Source organism: Camelus bactrianus, chromosome 6 (assembly GCF_048773025.1).
Source record: "Camelus bactrianus isolate YW-2024 breed Bactrian camel chromosome 6, ASM4877302v1, whole genome shotgun sequence".
Lineage (NCBI taxonomy): Eukaryota > Metazoa > Chordata > Mammalia > Artiodactyla > Camelidae > Camelus > Camelus bactrianus.
Genome location: NC_133544.1, coordinates 71415954 through 71433735, shown reverse-complemented (window position 1 = coordinate 71433735; position 17782 = coordinate 71415954). Strand labels below are relative to the sequence as shown.

The 17782-nt window shown below is 46.0% G+C and overlaps 1 protein-coding gene across 1 annotated transcript; it reads right to left on the bottom strand.

Moving 5' to 3' along the window:
• Positions 1-666: 666 nt before the first annotated feature.
• On the bottom strand, positions 667-17271 carry THBS1 (thrombospondin 1). The gene is made up of 22 exons (XM_010965125.3): positions 17087-17271; positions 16409-16504; positions 15595-16154; positions 14620-14695; positions 14124-14323; positions 13888-14010; positions 12752-12845; positions 11118-11291; positions 10580-10756; positions 10091-10264; positions 9742-9869; positions 9476-9628; positions 8816-9034; positions 8222-8329; positions 7487-7646; positions 7219-7337; positions 5323-5557; positions 4908-5135; positions 4470-4741; positions 3941-4038; positions 3696-3835; positions 667-2780 (listed from the first exon to the last, which is right to left on the bottom strand). Exons 2-22 carry the CDS (start codon positions 16473-16475, stop codon positions 2773-2775), a joined length of 3513 nt encoding a protein of 1170 aa, XP_010963427.3. The 5' UTR covers positions 16476-16504; positions 17087-17271; the 3' UTR covers positions 667-2772.
• Positions 17272-17782: the final 511 nt, after the last annotated feature.

Genomic DNA, 17782 nt, shown 5'->3' with positions numbered 1-17782 from the left:
GGCTGCACCAAACTACATTCCCATCAACAGTGTAGGAGGGTTCCCTTTTCTCCACACCCTTTCTAGCATTTATCATTTGTGGACTTTTTAGTGATTTGGTCATCTGTTTTTGACCAAAAGTATATCCATTCTCCAAAAGGTGATATCTATAGAGTTTGACCCAACTTTTCAAGGACGATTCCTCCTTCATTAACTTTTATGAAGCCTTCCCACAATATGCGGTTGTGTTTCCCACCCACTGCCTTCATTCATTGGTCAGAAAATGTAGCTGGGAGAGCTGTGTGTACCTCACTCCTGTTTTCCTTTTTCATTGTTTTTAGAAACAGAACTGGGCTTTGAAAAAGATTCAACAGATGACATTTAATGATATTAGTAAAATCTGAAATTGTACCCTTTTAGGTCCCACTTCTTGGTGGAGGGGTACTTTTTTCTTTGCTATGTTTTTAATATGACAAGCTAATTTGTTGTTTTGTTCTTTTATTCCACAAATCCAGCAAATACATAGTCTAAGCAACTAAATCTTCCCTAAATTGTATAAGAACTATGAATATGTTCACTGTTACTTACTATAATTTTTTTGTGGGTATGCTATGGTGGTATAAGGATGGAATTTACCCATACCTCATAACATAAAGCCAGAAAACAAATAAACACGGATACAGTAAGTATAAATATAAATTTCCATATGATTTATTGTTGTTCCTTGTACATAAGAAACAGTAATATACAACTTACACTGCTTTAGAATGTAAAATGGATAAAAATGTGTACAAAAAAGCACATTCCTAGAAAAGAATTGGCAAATAGTAAAAATGGGGGGATTAACAAGCAAAAAACAAATCAACAAAACAAAAAGAAAAACGAACATTTCTTCAATTCAGTGTGCAAACATTTTATAAAAATAGAAATACTAACTCTACACAGTATTTCCTGATAAATTATTTAAATAGCATATCTACACAATCTGAGATATCTATTCCAATGGCAATGAGAAAATAATTTATAAAAATAAAGCAATGGTATACAAGATGATAGGAAAAAACAACTTTCAGAAAACGTATTTAACATTTCAATGCTATTTCCTTATTGGGAATACTTTTTCTGTGAAGAATTTTTATACTATGTACAACATTGACTTTTTTTTAGGTACTACAGTAGCTTTAAGTTTGTTAGACACTTAAACTCTTTCTGCTTGATCCCAAAATTCTTTACTCAGTCACACAACAAATGAGGTAATATTTGTATATAAGTTTCACCTTTGTCATTTTCTTCTTTTGGAAAAAGGAAAAAATAATAAGTGTAGATGCTTTTCGTCTCCCTGGAAATAGGCACAAGGGATGGGGTAAGAAAACAGTATTAAAGTCCTCCTGGCTTTCTTTGCAAACTAAAAACCCTTGCAAATGGACAACCAGCTAATTCCACTTGAAAAAAACAAAACAAAGGGGGAAAATAAAGAAGCCCAAATCATTGAGTCTAAGCCTAAAGTGAGGAGCAGCTTGCTCTGATTTTCTTGTGCCGTTCCTGTGAGGGATTTGCTGATAAATCTCAACCACCTGCTCTCAAACACTTTCCATATGAAACCTAGATTCCAGGTAGAACAGAGTTAATAAATAATCTGTATTTACAATCTTACAGTCGTGAAGACTTGTAGCAAAGATGATAGGGATAGTCCTTACACTTCTTCCTGTCCCGTGAATAATCTTTCAGACAGATCCTCCAGAAAAAGTAAAAAATAAATATTTTACACTGTAAAGTGTTTGCAAAACAAAACAAAACAAAACAAGACTACAGTCCAAAAGAGAACATTGGAAAACTCCATAATATTCAGAAAAAAAAAGAGAGAAAAGGAATGTTTTAGTTAAGTTGATAATTTTGTGCCTTTCTAACCATAAAAATACAAGCACAGCTACCCCTCCGTTGGGAAGCAGCCCAGTGCTCACTGAGATGGTCGGTTTTCTTATTTTCTTGCTACATCTGCCCAAGCTACATCTGGAAGACAACCAGTTTCCACATAACCAAGCAGTGACAGGCAGCACTGCCTTATGCTGGTTTAATTCTGAGTCCCTATACTGGTCACTACAGGTGATGGGTAGGGCGTGGAAATCTGGGAGGAAGTCCAGAAGCCAGTCTTTTCCTTCCTTCCCTGCTTCTATTTTAAGTGCCTATTTATGTGGGTTAATCAGCTAACACTGGTCAGCATCATGAAATCCAGCAATAGTCTTTCAATCCCCTGAAAATGACTTAGTACCGAAAAAGTAACTGTTCCTCCATATTTTCTTCATACAATCGTCTCTTGGGTATGCGCCCTCCCCTTAGGGCTTTGGCCCCACCCCCCTGTTCTGGAGGGAGTAGTCAGGGGTGGTTTTCTGTGTCAGTCGTCACGAGTCCTCCCTTCTCTCACATGCCTGAAAGCACTTTGGAGTCCACTGCTCAGAGCTGGCCTCACAATAGCACTCTGCTCTGAAAAAAGCAGAGTGGAACAGGCACCTTCCAACTGAAGCACATGGGTGCTTCTGCTTTTTCCAAAGCAAACCCAAGTAATTGTTTATATTCTTGGCAGAAGCTTCTCATTCAGAGGCTGAATGCTGAGTCTGATTTGGAAAATTGCATTTTCTTGAGGCAAGTCACATGTCCTAGGAGTCCACACTGATGCAAGCAGAGAGCAAAGGTAGGCAGGGAGGAGTGATCCTGGGGGTTTTCTTAAGCCCATGGTTCCAGAAGGTGCAATACCAGCATTGGTTATGATCAGTCTTTTGGTCAGCACTTTGATGATTAGGAATCTGTTCAACAAATGAACACGTAAATATGTAAACAAACCAGTTCATAAAGGCACTGTCATCTTAATATCCCTTAATAAATTAACAACCTAGGCAGAGCTCTACTTTTATCATGTCAAAAGTGTATTTTAAGGTTGTCAGCTTATAAAATTACACTTGAATGTGTTTGAACACTGTTGCAAGGAGATTGACATGGCAGGACCTTCCAGAACTTATGCTGTGCTTCTAAGGCTTTCAGTGTTAAAAGTTTAGGTTTAGTTTAAAAATTCAGACTCAAAGATTATATCATAATTTAAATACTGAGTAAAAATCAACCACAGTTGTTTTTTTTTTTAAACTCTATGTGATCTTGTCAGCACCAGGCCTGGGGCCAGTAAACATTTATTAAGCACTTGTTCTGCAGTAGACCCAATGCTAGTCTCAGTGAGAGCTTCAGTAACAACTGAGTGTAAAAGAACAGAGAAAAAAAGCCAAGATTAGTTGTGGAAATTAATGTAACATGCCAGTAGGAAGGCAATACTCCTTTCCCTTCCTTTCCAACGGGGAAAGGTGGTGAAAGACAACTTGTGTAATGGCATGAACAAATTTGTAAGTGGCGTGCAAGACGTGGAAACGTAAAATTTAAAAAAAATGTAAAGTATTATTGATGTGGCCTGAACTGTATAGGAGCTTGTCTGCAGTTTACCTTTGCACTGTGTAGGAAGAGCACAGAGATTGCAAAGTGAATTAACACAGTTAACAAGGGCTCAGGATTACATAAGCCACTGTTCGGAGGCAGTATTTCATTTCTATCATCATGTCATCAATAGCAAAATATAAATAGACCGTCTCTAAAATAGTCTGTAAATCAGACTCTCACATGATTGGCTTTCTTGATATTGGTCTGAATTAGGGATGTCACTGTTCTGTTGTTCCTACCTCTGCATTCATATTTCAGGTCGGAGAAGAACACCATCTCTTGAGAAAAGACGAACAACCCTAGCCTACCGCCCGCGTAGGTTTTGTCATAAATGGGTCCTGAGTCAGCCATGATTTTCTTCCCTTCATACATCACCACTCTGCAGGAAAAAGGAGCTCTTGTTAGTGACACCCTTGCTTTTTGGTCTTTTCCTCCTCTTCCGTTAGTCTGACTTTTAAGTGAAATTGAATCGGAGCAGTCTTACCTAATGAAGCCCGTCTTTGGCCTGTGGCTGAGACGCCATCTGTAGGCAGTGAAATCTTTCCAGCCTATGTGGCGAGGGTCATGCCACAGAGTGCGCACCTGGAGGAAAAGGAAAAGAAAAGGTTGAAACAGCTCCATTATGAGTTTCTATTTCATTCCGTGAGAAACGGTGACTTGAAAGGTACCAACCAAGCTGACCTAAAATGGAGGGCTGCAAGGCCTCTTTTTCCAAGGCCTCTTTCATTTGATGTGTGCCCTTGAATGTACATATAAAGCAGAGAGAAGGGAAATTTTTTGTTTGTTTGAAGAGGGTTAAACAGCCTTTGGATTTGAAGGGTAACTCTTGATTACAGCAAGCTCCCTTCTCAGACACTAGGATGTTCTTACAAAGCAGAGCTTAATCCTGCAGTTGGTGATGCTGGGAACTTGATATCTAAGACTCCCTATTGGGAGGCGTGGCCAAAGCACAGCATCCCTAATGCTGGTCCAGTAGCCCTCCCCGGCCTCGTCCTGCAGGGCACTGTGCTCACCTGGCCAGGGGTGTTTCCCGTGTGCCACAGGGCATTCCGCAGGTGCTCGCCAGGCCCCGTGGTAGAATTTACAACCTTCACAGAAAGGCCTGAGTATCCCTGAGCCCTCGTGGGGTTGGTGTCCCAGTAGGACTGGGTGACTTGCTTCCACATCACAACGTAGAAGCGGCTGCTGGACTGGTAGCCAAACACAAATCCGGCATAGTCGTCATCCCTTTCGGTGTTGATGAAAAAGGTGCCACTGAAGTCCACAGCGTTAAACTCATCATAACCTGGAAGAGGAGACCAGACCCAGGTTAAACCTGTAGCCTTCAGGAGGTTCTCGTTACATTGCTAGACATTTTCAGTAACCCCGGGGACACATGCAACTGCCAGCTTTTACATTTGCTTCTTTCCCCTGTATGCAGGGGCCTTTGGTTTGAAAACCTCCTTACTCACCTACAGCAAGTCCAGGATCACAGTTGACAGTCTGGACGAGTTCTTTACCCTGATGACGTACAACCCAGTTAGGGTCATTTTGGGATGTCCCTTTGGGATCTAGAGGAATCATCTGGAATCGGCGGAAATCTGTCTCACTGATGTCAACGTTTTCAGGGCAGATGTCATCGATGTCTGGCACGTTGTCATGGTCAAAATCATCTTTGCAAGCATCACCTCGACCATCGCCTAAGGCCAAAAAGGCAAGAGTTGAGTGAAATTCTGAAGTACTATTTCTGGCGTCAGAAACCCACTATCTGTCAAAGCTGACATTTGGTCTTTTCATCCTCCAGTGCTTTCAGCTTTGTTTTTACTTCCTTCATCCAGACAGCCATGGTCTCAGTTACTGTCTTAACAAGCGGCTCCACTGACTCACCATCAGAATCCTTCTGGTCAGGGTTGGGCACGAGCCTGCAGTTGTCCCTGTCATCAGGAATGCCATCGTTGTCATCGTCATGGTCGCAAGCATCGCCCTTGCCATCCTTGTCGTGATCAGCCTGGTTGGCGTTGGGCACGTAGGGACAGTTGTCCAGGTTGTTCTGGTGGCCATCTTCATCAATATCCTGATTGTTGTCACAGGTGTCTCCAATGCGGTCCGAGTCCGAGTCAAGCTGAAAGAGACAGAAATGGACGGTAAGTTGGAGTATGAATCACTGATGCTATAGATATCTTGTGGAAGATTCTTCACTGATTAATATGGCCAGTTTCTGATTAATATGGTTTCACGATCTATATGCTACTGCTGAAAGCCAGTCATATTAACAAATGTTAAAGTGTTTTTCTTCTTGATCTTTGCTTTCATATGACAGTTTTAACACGGATATTTAAGAGTTTTGAAAAATAGAAAACTTTCTAGGTAAAAGTAAATAGAAAGCATTATTTCATCACTAAGGATAGAATGCCATGTTAAGGGCTTATATTGTAATGATAAATGAAATTCTTTGGGTACATTGTGATATTTTCCATTGAAGTTTTCGACTATGAAACTGTTGACGTGTCGACAACTACTCTAGGTCATTCAGTCATGGGAACATGGCACTGCTTCCTGTGCATACTGGGTAATCTGTATGGTGGGATCAATGATTTTCTTCTTCTTTAGGTATTTAGTTTTATACATCTAGTCCATAATGATTGTCAACAGTTGGCTCAGGTCCAGTCAAAATTCTAAATTTTTTCAAGACCATACTTCTCAGGGTACTTTTTTACATTAATTATTGTACATGGGATGCTTAGGGATTATTTATACACAAGTTGGAATTTTTCTTGCCCATATTTCTGCTCTTTGCCATTAAGATTTTTACCTGATATGTGAATTGTTATAAATTTTATCATTATCTGAAGAACCAAAAACTCATTCAGGGAGGTTAAATGACATTGATTTACATTTGTTTACAGTTAAGACCCAAACTCAAAACAGATGACCCCCAATGCCATGTATCAGAAAGCTATCCCAGATCATTCAGATTTTCCCATCATGACCCCAAAGCTCTTCATCCAGCTGCTTTTTGTTTCATAGGGCCCCTCATAAGAGCAAATATTAGGAAGATTTCTGGATTTCTCCAGAGAGCTGGATTTCTCATTTCTTGAATCTTTAAAAAATACTCCCATTTTTAAAAAGCTGGTTTTTAAATTTCCAGAACAATGCATTTTAGAAAAAATATGCCTTAACTTTTATCCCTGGAAAATAATGATGAGAAATTATGCAAGCAAAGAAATACCTGCAGACATGGAACCTGTTCTGGGGGATATCTATTTGCAGCACTCCCCAGCATGGGTGTAGAATGAGCTGTCTGCAATGCCAGACATGTTTGAAGAATGACAAAGAAACAGGCATTTCCCCAGTTTTTGGAAGTAATTTTAGTTTGATTTTCTTGCAGCCAGATCATCATTATTATTAACTATGAAAATGGTTGTATATTTTGCTTAGGGATATTTTCTTCCATCTCTTAGTCTCAAATATGAGACATCTCACAGATTTCTGCTTTGTATAATTTATCTTAACAATGGTCGATCACACTGAGCAGGTCACATAGACCTTCTTGTGGAAGGCAAGCTCGAAGTTACAATACTGTCATGCTAAAGACCTACAGGACTCTGCAAGGAGCTCGCATCAGGCACACTGTTTCCATGAAAGTACTGCAGTTGGCTACCAGACCACTGAGAGCCATGGCAATGAAAGTGCTTGGACTCTATCTAACTCCTCTATTTTTCAGAGGCCCAGAAAGGGATATTCTAACACTTTACTGAAAGATTCTGAAAGAAATCCACCTACCTGATCTGGATTGTGTTCCAGGGGGCAGTTGTCACACTGATCTCCAACCCCATCCATGTCAGTGTCTCTCTGGTCCACATTGTAGACATATTGGCAGTTGTCCCGTTCATTGAGGATGCCTGTGGAGAACGGGGGACAGATAAGAGCAGGAATCTCCAGCCTCAAGTTTTTCAACCAGTCGGCACACTGCAGCCAGGGCTGCTGAAGGTGGAAAGCTAAGCGCAGTCACCATTGCCTGCGCACCTGCTGGAGTCAGGGAGTACCTTACCATCCCCATCAATGTCCGCGGCGCAGGCGTCTCCTTCCCCGTTGTTGTCTGTGTCTGCCTGGTCTGGGTTGTGGTTGTAGGGGCAGTTGTCACAGCGGTCTCCCACGTCATCTCTGTCATAGTCGTACTGGGCTGGATTGTAATGGAACGGACAGTTGTCCTGCCAAGAGAAAAAAATGAAGCATTTTACAACATTGTCCATGAAACCAGCTCAAGCCTCAAACCACAGCAAAATATATATAAAAATGCAAAAATCTGCAACAATGATTTTCTAATTAGTAGATACTGAGTCCTCTGTAAAACGATCACTTTAAAAGTTAAAAGCCAGGACATGATGTATGAAAGTGAATCCATGTTGGTTAGGAATCAGTGAGATGTAAATCTAAACTCAGTATCGCCATTCTCAGTATGTGCAAGGTAAATCTTAGTGCGACTTGGAGAAGACATTTGAAACAAATTTGGGAGCCAAGAGTCATTTGTTTACATATTATAACTTCTTGCTCAAACTGGGGGAAGGGAAGGCTGTGATGAAAAACAAAACCCCCATTTAAAAATTCTCTTGGCAACATCTATGTCCTCAAACTACTGAAACACAGCAAGTAACTTCTGATTATCCCAGATATCAGTTCGGTTTATTTTCCCCTATAGCTCTGTAATTTCATTGAATCTTAAGGTGTTGTCAGCTGTTGCTGAATAGAAAAGATAAAAGGGGAATGGAAAACATTTTGTTTTTACCCTGTCATCTGGGATTTTATCATTGTCATCATCATCATCACAGGCATCGCCAATTCCATCCTTGTCATAGTCTTCCTGCCCTGAGTTGGGAAGGTTGGGGCAATTATCCTGGAAAGAGAAGACACGTTACAGCTGCAGTCTGCATGCCTGTCGCTCAGCTCATGCGAGAGAGCGTGTACCCAAACACTGCAGACAGAAGACCCAAATGCTGCACAGTGACAGCCCATGCTTTTAACAGGAAGACAAAAAAAAAAAAATTTTCCTGGGGGGTACACACACACACACACACACACACACAGAGCATGCTGTATAATGTTCTAGACTTCATACATGCTAGCATGATCTGCTGGTATCTGGTAAAGTAGTGAACATTATTTTGGACAAAATATTATACTATGGAAGTCAGCTGCCCAAATGGCCTGCCCCGTTCATGTTCTTGGCACCAAGGGCTTTAAAATTAATAAGAGTTAGTGCTGCTTGGCCGTTGCATGACTTCATAATTTGGTTTCACTTTCAAACTTTAAGCATTTAAAATTCCCCCGCCTGTTCCCTTGATAAGGGCTTTGGGGAAGCCGAAGAGGAAAGCGGGCCTACCTTTTTACAGTGGTAAGTTGCATTGGCCACGCACACCAGGTTCTCGTTGGGCCAGCCATCCAGGTCTGTGTCCTCCCCGCAGATGATGCCATTGCCAGCATAGCCAGGCTTGCACTCGCAGCGGTACATGGGGTCGCTGTAGTGGCCCAGGTAGTTGCACTTAGCGTTCTTGTTGCAGTCGTGCGTCCCGTCCGTGCAGGGGTTGCGGGGCTTGCACACCTGAGGGTACAACATCCTGTAGTTAAGGTGGAGCCTTCGAGCATCCGCAGACACTGCAGAAACAGGACCCTGAATCCCTATCATCTCAAGCAGACAGAGCTCCACGGGAAGAGTGTGGGTCCTTCCCATTCTCCCCGTGGGTGTCCAGGTTACAGGCTAACATCACTTTATGTGTGTTTTTCTTAAAATTGCTCAGCACCTCGGCCTTCACAAGTCCATCTGCTCACAACTCATTCCAGAGCAGTATCGCCAAATGTGATGGACCAGTTTTCCCTGCTGGATGTACAATGGATTTTCTGGTCCTGCTTCTAAAAGCTAGGCTGTACATTCACCCCCTTCCCTGTTTTCCGTGAAGGGTATGAGATGGCATCCCCCACTTTTGACTGTTTCAGTGGAGGACACTCCTCCTTCCCTCTATTCTACCGGTCCCGTCTGCTCTACCTGTTTGTTGGCAGTGGCGTGTTCGACGCCCCGGCCGTAGGGTTGCGAGCCAGTGAAGCGCGGTGGGCAGGGCAGGCAGTTGTAGCCTGGGTCCGTGTTCTCACACCTGTGCTCTCCGTTGTGGTTGAAGCAGGCATCGGGGACTTCTTTGCACTACAGAAGACACAACAGTCAGCTTCAGATTTCGAGGACACTGCCACAGGAAATGACTAGGACAGGTGAGCTGCTGTCCAAGGTCTGGGAATGGTGAGACCCCAGTGCCTCACCTCATCAACATCTTTGCACTGGACACCATTTCCACTGTAGCCTGGGGGACAAGCACCACACTTCCAGCTGCCGTCAGGGTAGCTCGTACACTTGGCACCGGCAAAGCAGGGATTGGACAGGCATCCATCTGAGACAAGAGAGACAGGCAAGAGGTTGGTCTCAGCATTCTAGGCACTTAAAAACCAAGGCTGTAAAACACTGCAGGGTCTACACAACTGATAACTCATTGAGATTATGCTGTCCATCTGGCGTTTTAGAGTAATCAGACTGCTCAGGACCATTCAGAGCTGAAGCCCTGTGAATGCTGACAGTGGCGTTCAGTGGTTTGTCCCAGGCTGCATGGCTCACCAATGGGACAGTCCTGCTTGTTGCAGATCTGGTTTTCGGTCACATCGCCTACGCAGTCCTTGCCTCCAAACTGGGGTGTGGGGTTGTTGCAGAGCCGGCTACGTTTCTGCACCCCTCCACCACAAGTGACAGAACAGATGTCCCACGGTGACCAGGGTCCCCAGCCTCCATTGACTGTAAGAAAACAAACCACATGCCAAAGGTAAGGCCAATTTTCAAACACCTTACCTCACAGAAGACCCTCCTAAGTCTGTTCAAGAAACCTCTGCTGCCCTGACACGTGGAAAGGATGTTCAGGAAGAGGGTGAGTCTGAAATGGTTCTTTCTGTTTTTCATTAAAAGCTGCTGGGCATGCAGGATGGGGCCTTCTGTTTGTTCCTCTAGGAAGGAAACTTTTCCCCTCTGTGACCCACTGAGCCAAGGCTGCCGATGCCAGGCAGCCAGTGGGGCAGAGCGGCCGCCAGGTGGTGCGGCACGGCGTGCACTTACTGGGGCAGGCGTCCTTCTGGCAGGCTTTGGTCTCCCGAGCTTCGCCCTCACATGGCTTCCCGTTCATCTGGGGGCTGGGAGAGTTGCAGAGCCGGATCCTTGTGATCACACCATCACCACATGTTACCGAACAAGACGACCACGGGGACCAGTGGCTCCAGCCGCCATCCTGTTTAACTAAAGTACCAAGCTGATGGTTATATGGTGCTTCCCACAAGCCAAGCTCTGCGCTAACTGCTTCAGAAGCATTATCTAAATAAAATTCTCAAAATAACTATCAACAGAAGAGTGAATACTTTCTGGTATAGTCATTTTTTAAAAAATCCTCAAAGGACTATCAAGAACTATTCTTACCCCAACTTGCAGATGAGGAAAGAGCCTCAAGATATGTTGTGCTCAAGGGTGCAGATAAGTGGGAGAATTGGGGGTTAGATACAGAGTCTAGAGCCTGTGCTCTTAACCCCTATGCTATGGAGTCACTGTTGGTGATGACAAGGACAGGTGAGCTCTCCACCTTCTCCAGGGCCAAGATGCTTACATCTCTTGTCACACTCCTGAATGTGGCAGGTCCGCGTCTGCACGGAGGAGCCCTCGCATCTGTTGTTGAGGCTGTCACAGGAGCGACCGCGCTGCTGGATTCCATTGCCACATGTTGCAGAGCAAGAAGTCCACTCAGACCACGGGGACCAACCGTCATCTGCAGAGTCGCTGGCTGCAGAGGAGACGGGTTCATTTAAAACAAGCTATTCTTTAGACTGCTCTGCTCGGGACTTTCTTCCCGTGCCAGAAGGTGAAAAGCAATAAATTTCTTAGGCCAGCGGCCAAGGGGTTTATCCCAGGTCATCCTGTGCACAGCCTTGGGGTAATTGCATGCTTTGGCTGGGTCAGTACAGCTGAGTCTTCTCCCAGGGTGTGTTTCTATTCATCTCTGTCTCCTTCCTCCTCTCTGCATTTCAAATAAGTTTCCCTTTTCCGACTTAAGGTATCTCGGGAGGCATTTCCAGTCCCAGGCTTCCAAGAGTATTTGAGTTTCAGGCAACTTATAGGAGTGAACTTCTGACTTTCAGGGGAGTCAGAGACCATGTGTTTGGCAGATGAGCATGAAGGCAGCAGAGCCGCTGTTGGCTCTGGCTCTGGCTCGGTCATGAGGTTAGTCAGTGTGTTGCTCCTCTCACCCGAGCATTTGGGGCCTTTTCTGCACATATTTTCACAAGAGGAAAGTGTTTACCATCTGCCCGGGCACCACAACTACAACCACATCTAGCTATGTCAGACATGAGACAGAGAACTTGTTTTCTCTTGCCGCCAGTTGGAAGTTTTCCCTTGCCACCAGTTGGAAGTTTTCCTAGCAATCCCCGATTCAAGTTCAGAGCTCCGCTGGTCCCCAGCTAGCTTTGTGCCCTTTACCGGACACCTGAAGTGAATGCTGAACAGAAAGTGCCGTACAGATGATTACGACAGTGCCAGTATCACTAATACCTCTGGATGGGACCGGTCATTCTGAGCTGTGATCAGTGTATGTAGAGTAGGTGTGGTGGTGTGTGCAGGTGAGGAGGTGAAGGGTGAGTGCTATCTGCGTGTTTTATTTACTTGACTTGTGATGAATCATTTTTATGACTATATTGTCTCCACAAAGTGATTAATTCATACTGGCAACAAAACCCAGGGATTGGGTACCATGGAACAATACAGTGCCCTATATCTTTTAGGACCCTGAAATTCAAACTGCTGTGTTCTCTTAAGTCTCTTAGATAAAATGGGCAGAACTTTTCCAGTTAAGTCCGATGCTCACACCAAAGCCCATCAATTTCTCTGGTGAGCAGATTTTTCTTGACTTGAGGCCATAAAGTCAAATTCTAAAAGTAGTCAGCATAGAGCTATTTGCTGCTACAAATTCATCTCTTCTTTACTCAGAGCACAGAATCATCATCAGTAAGCTAGACCAAGATGATTGCCTGTGCCATAATCCAGGGGGGTAATTAAGTTTAGTCCTAACGGAGTTTTTGGCTCTATGCAGCAGACAAACCAGCAGTTAAGCAGATGCTATAGCAGGAAACTGAATGAAAACATGATGGAGATGGGGGTGGGGTTCCAGCATTATGTTCTGCTGTCCTGTGCTTATGTAGAACTGATCCAGTCACTGAAGAATAGTTATGCAGTTTTAGGACTTACGCCAACACCGTGGGCAGCATTCTCCATCAGGAACGGTGGCATTGGAGCAGGGCATGATGGGGCAGGACACTTTTTTGCAGATGGTAACTGAGTTCTGCAGGGCCAAAGTGAGGGAGAAATGGGTTACTATGTATATTGCAAGCAGAAGTTTCCATATTGTAACATTTCAAGTACAAGCTAAAATGCAAGCAGGGCTGGAAATGCTCTAGTGGAATGATTTTAATAGAAGATCTGCCTGTGTCATATTGGCAGCCAGCAGGACCAGAGAGACAGTTCTAGTGCTGGTGACTTGCCACTTCATTCCTTGGAGAGTTCTTTCTTAATTGTCACTTAGTCAGTTCTTCATGCACAGTATAGCATGGAAAGTTTCTCCAAAGGGAACCACCAAGTATCATGCATCAGATCTATGACTCTGCATCTAAACTCAAACTCATCAAACTCAGCCAGGATTTGAAAATTTTTAAATTATATCCTGAGGGGGAAAAGAAGATCAATGAGCATTTTATTTCCTCATGGATAGATCTGGCTTTATATTACATTGGAGAAGAATGGGAATTTAGTAAAGTCAGCTCCCCAGTCCAGTAATCCATGATTTGTCTTTGCTCCATGAGCCAGGTACACCCTCCAAACTCAACTGCCCCTGGCACTGGGGAGTTAGAAGGGCATGCACACTGCAGGCAGCACCGTCTAAGGGGACAGCTCTACCCTAACAATGTCGGGCAGAGTAATTTGAACAGCAGTCAGTACTGTAGGAAAAGAATCTCCATGTCAGAGCTGAATAGAAATCAAGGCTGCGGAAAAAAGTTCCAGCTAGGTTTTACTGACCTGACATTTAACACTTACCCTTTGAACTAAAGCAGGTAAGCTATTTGGATGAGTTAGCAGATAAGTTCTTTTAGGTACTTAGCCTGGGGTATAATTAAGACTTTGAAAAACCAAGAGTTTAAAGATTTTGTAGATGTCGTAAGTGCATCATAAAAAAACAAAAACAAAAACAAAAACAAAAACAAACGACACCACTTTGGGATCAGGCCATGGAACAGAAAAAGAGCCTGTGTGGGCATCTGGATCCTTCCCCAGAGACTGTGGCCTCAGACGTGCCACTGATTCGTGTTTTAGTCTGCAGAGATCCTTACCTGACAGCGACACTCAGTGCAGCTGTCCACCGTCCACTCCTCGTTATTCCTGTACTGGACTCCGTTGTGGTAGCAGAGGGGAGGCCTCCTCAGCTCGTTGGCCAGCTCCTTGTTCTCTTCAGTCTAAAAGGGGGAGAAAGGTCATTAGCATCCAACCTCATTTTCCGTCATTCGGCATCACTGGTGAGGCCTGTTCAGGGGCTTGTGCTAATGGGCTGGGAGCGGAGGCCACTGACCACTTTGCGGATGCTGTCCTGCAGGGTGGTCACAATGGTGCGCAGGCCCCTGAGCTCCAGGACCATGCTGGACAGCTCGTCACAGGAGATGCCACAGATGGCTTGCAGATCCTTTGTCTTGTGGCCAATGTAGTTGGTGCGGATGGCAGGGCTGGAACCATTCACCACATTGTTATCAAGGGTGAGAAGGACATTGGTAGCTGCCAAGAAACAAAGGAACACAGATGAGGAAAGTCTTAGAAGATCTTCAAACAGATGTTCTCGCCAGCCAGTCCCAAAGGTTCCTAATTGTAAAAGATATTTCATTTTGGGTGTGGGATGCAGATGGAGGGGATGTGTGTGTGTGAAAAGCTCTTTGAGGTCACCTTTATATACCTCTTAACTATGTGACTTGGGGTAATTTATTCACAACCACCACTGATGAAGTTTCTCAGCTTGTTTTGGGTGGAATACCCCCCAATTTTCCCACATGCCCTAAAAATAGAAGAATACTCACAGCTGGAGCAGCCTTTGTTCCTGAGGATGTCTTCCGGTGTGGTTCCAAAGACAAACCTCACATTCTGCAGCACCCCCTGTGGGCAGAGGATACATACTACTTGTAGAGTGTTGGTGAGGGGCGGGGGTCAGTGGGTGGGGGGCGACTGTTTATGCTAGGAAAAGCACACAATAGTTGTTCTAAAAGTTTAAAGGAACTCCTTTTTAAGATCACCATGCCAAAATAACACACCGACAATGAATTGCCAGACAACTTCAAAAATTTTAACTGTATCTTCTGCCAAGTCTTCGGTGTTTTACAAAGAATTCAGTTAGCAGCCTACTTGGGTACACAGGAAACGGAATCTGATACTAAGACCGGAGGATATAATGACACTCTCCAGTGACAAAGAGTTAAATGTAGGAGTTTCAAAGCCACAGTTACAAAGATCTAGAAGTTTCAGCAAGGAAGAAGCTGCAGCAGCAAAAGCCACTATTTTAATCTCTTATTTGAGACCAGTTACGTCGCCATGAGGAATCAGATGGCAAAGTGGTATTTATTCTGCTTGTAAAAAGAATCCACTTCAAGCAATATTATAATTGATAGAAGGCATTTGTAATATGTTATTTTCTGAGAAGAGCATGAAGAATAAGGTTTGAACAGGCTGTTATAGGAAAACCGTTTCTTGTTTCCTTTAGTAGTTTTCAAAGCCTGGTCCCCATAACACTAGCACCAGTCTCCCCTTAGAACTTGTTAGAAATGCAAATTATCAGGCCCCATCCCAGAACTACTGAATCCAAAACTCTGGGGGTTGGGTGAAGCAGGACACATTTTAACAAGCCTTCCAGGCGATTCTGATGCTCCCTAAAGTTTGAGAACCACTGCTTTAGCTCAGTATTTCCTATACGGGAACCCCTGCCTCTCCTGCTATAGCCCTTCTGGCAGGTCAGCTGCCTAGCAGACCACCCCGTGGGCCAGGAATAGAAGAGGCCTCACCTGGAAATTGTCATTGACACCTCCTTTTGCGATGCGGAGTCTAGCAATGCTGGCCAGGTCCCTGGTGAAGATGCTTTGGATGGGAACGTCCAGCTCAGCATTCTCCATCTTCTCACAGTCGATGTACAGCTGGGCCCTGTCCTCCTGCACAAACAGGGTGATGCTCTTCCACTGGCCGGTCGCCAAGAGGGCTTCTTCTACTGACACCACGTGCTGCTTCCCCTGCACAGTCAGGCTCAGGTCCAGGGTGCCCGCCTTGCCATTGGAGACCACGCTGAAGACCTGGCCAGAATGGTCCTTTCGCTCCACGGCCAGCAGCGTGCCCCGGGTCTTCTTCATTTGCCTCAGGGAGGCCAGGAGGAGGAAACCTTTCTCTGCCCGCACGGCATCCACTAGGTCTTGGAACTTGTTGTCTGGCACAGGGGGGATCAAGTTGGCATCCTCGATGCGGAAAGCTGGGCTGGAAGGGTCAGGACCCTTCACCAGTCGGCGCCCAGAGCCCTTGCGGGCAGCCCCCGTGAGTTCAAAGATGTCAAACACGCTGTTGTCTCCCCCAGACTCTGTTAGACAAGAGCAGGACACACAGACAAGAGTGAGCTCTCAAAGCCAGACCAGGGTCAGGGCTCAGCTCTGAGGGGTGGGACAGAGGGACAGGGTGAAAGACCACCGAAAGAACTGAAAAAACTCCAGGTTAGAGGGAACCTAGGCTCAGAGGAGAAGCGGCTGGGAGAGGAGTGCATGAGAGGGAGCACACCTGCAGTAACCAGACCCCCTCCCCCTTCCTCCCCCCTCAGAAGGTATTACACAGACTCACCTGGAATGCGGTTGGAGCCGCACACTTGCAACAGGAACAGAACGCTGAGTCCCCAGGCCAGCCCCATGGTGGAGCTGTTTGTGCCCAGCAGGGAACCTACAGCAGGAAGCACAGAGCCCAGGGTCAGAGGCAGCCAAGCAAGGAGGGTGGGCAAAACCTGGCTGGGGGCAGGGCCCCAGGGATCCCTCTTTGGCCTCACATTTGCTGGAATGAGGAGCAACAGTATATATACACTTTGGAGAGGGCATCAGGAAGAAAATGCAGCGCTGGGAGGAGAGTGTGGCTTTATAAAGTCGTGGTGGTGGGGTCGAGACCAGCAATCGGGGGGCTTTTCTTTGGGAAGTTGAGGGTAAACAGCAGGACCAGGAGATTCTGGGGGTGCAGGGAGGGCACTGGAGAGTAGAGGCTTGTCTAGAGGGCTGATCGAAAAGGTTAGGAAGGACTTGGAGAATAGAAGAAAATCTTGGGGTGTCCTGGCGAGTTGGTTTGTGAACCCCAAAGCTGTAGAGGATGGCTCTGGAGCCCCTCCACGAGAAGAGTCCCCCAGCGGCTGGGAGGGACAGAATGGGAAAGGTGAAAAGTGTGAGATGCGGGGTCCCTGAGGGACAGAGGCCTGGGAGCTCCAGGTGGATGGCCAGGTCAGCACTGGCCCTCTGCGGCCGCCCGGGGACTCCTTACCTGTGTGGACACGGGTGCAGCGGCCGGGACAGGCGGCGTCCGGAGGCCGCAGCGACGTAACTGAGCACTGGAGAGGCGCGGGAAGGTCGGTGCGCCCGGGAGGCCGCGGGATCGGAGGCTGTGAGGGAGCTTGCCGGAGTGGGCGCTATCCAGCCGGCCCGGGTGCAGTGGCTGGCTAGGCGGCGGAGCCGCGCGCTTTTAAAGGGGCGCTCACATTCCTGGGGTTTCCTCTGGCCAATGGGAGGCGGCCGGGCAGGAAGCGGGAGGGGGGCCAGTCTGGGTTCCTCTCTCCGCCCCCCGCTGCCTGGCGCACAACTTTCCAGCTACAAGGTGAAGGGGGGCCGCGGGGGTCGGGCCGAGGAGCACTGGAACTTCTCAGAAAAATAGGTGCCCGCCCACGCGGCCTTGGCGCTCTCGAGCTCAGCACTTTGGCTCTGGCGCCGGGCGGGTCGATGCGCTCTGCGTGCGCGTCCCGAACCCACCGGGCTTTGGCCACCCACCCAAGATCCTTAGAGGGGCTTTCAGTCAGACCTCTCCCCTTGAATGCCTGTGCGACGGCGCTGAGGAGTGTACACTTAGAGACTAAGCCCATTTGTACAGAAAAAATTAGCCCGATGGGGTCAATGGGACCAAGAGGAAACCAGTCGTTGAAGGAGTTTCCTCTTGGATACTTGTTGACCCTCATCCATCCATCCC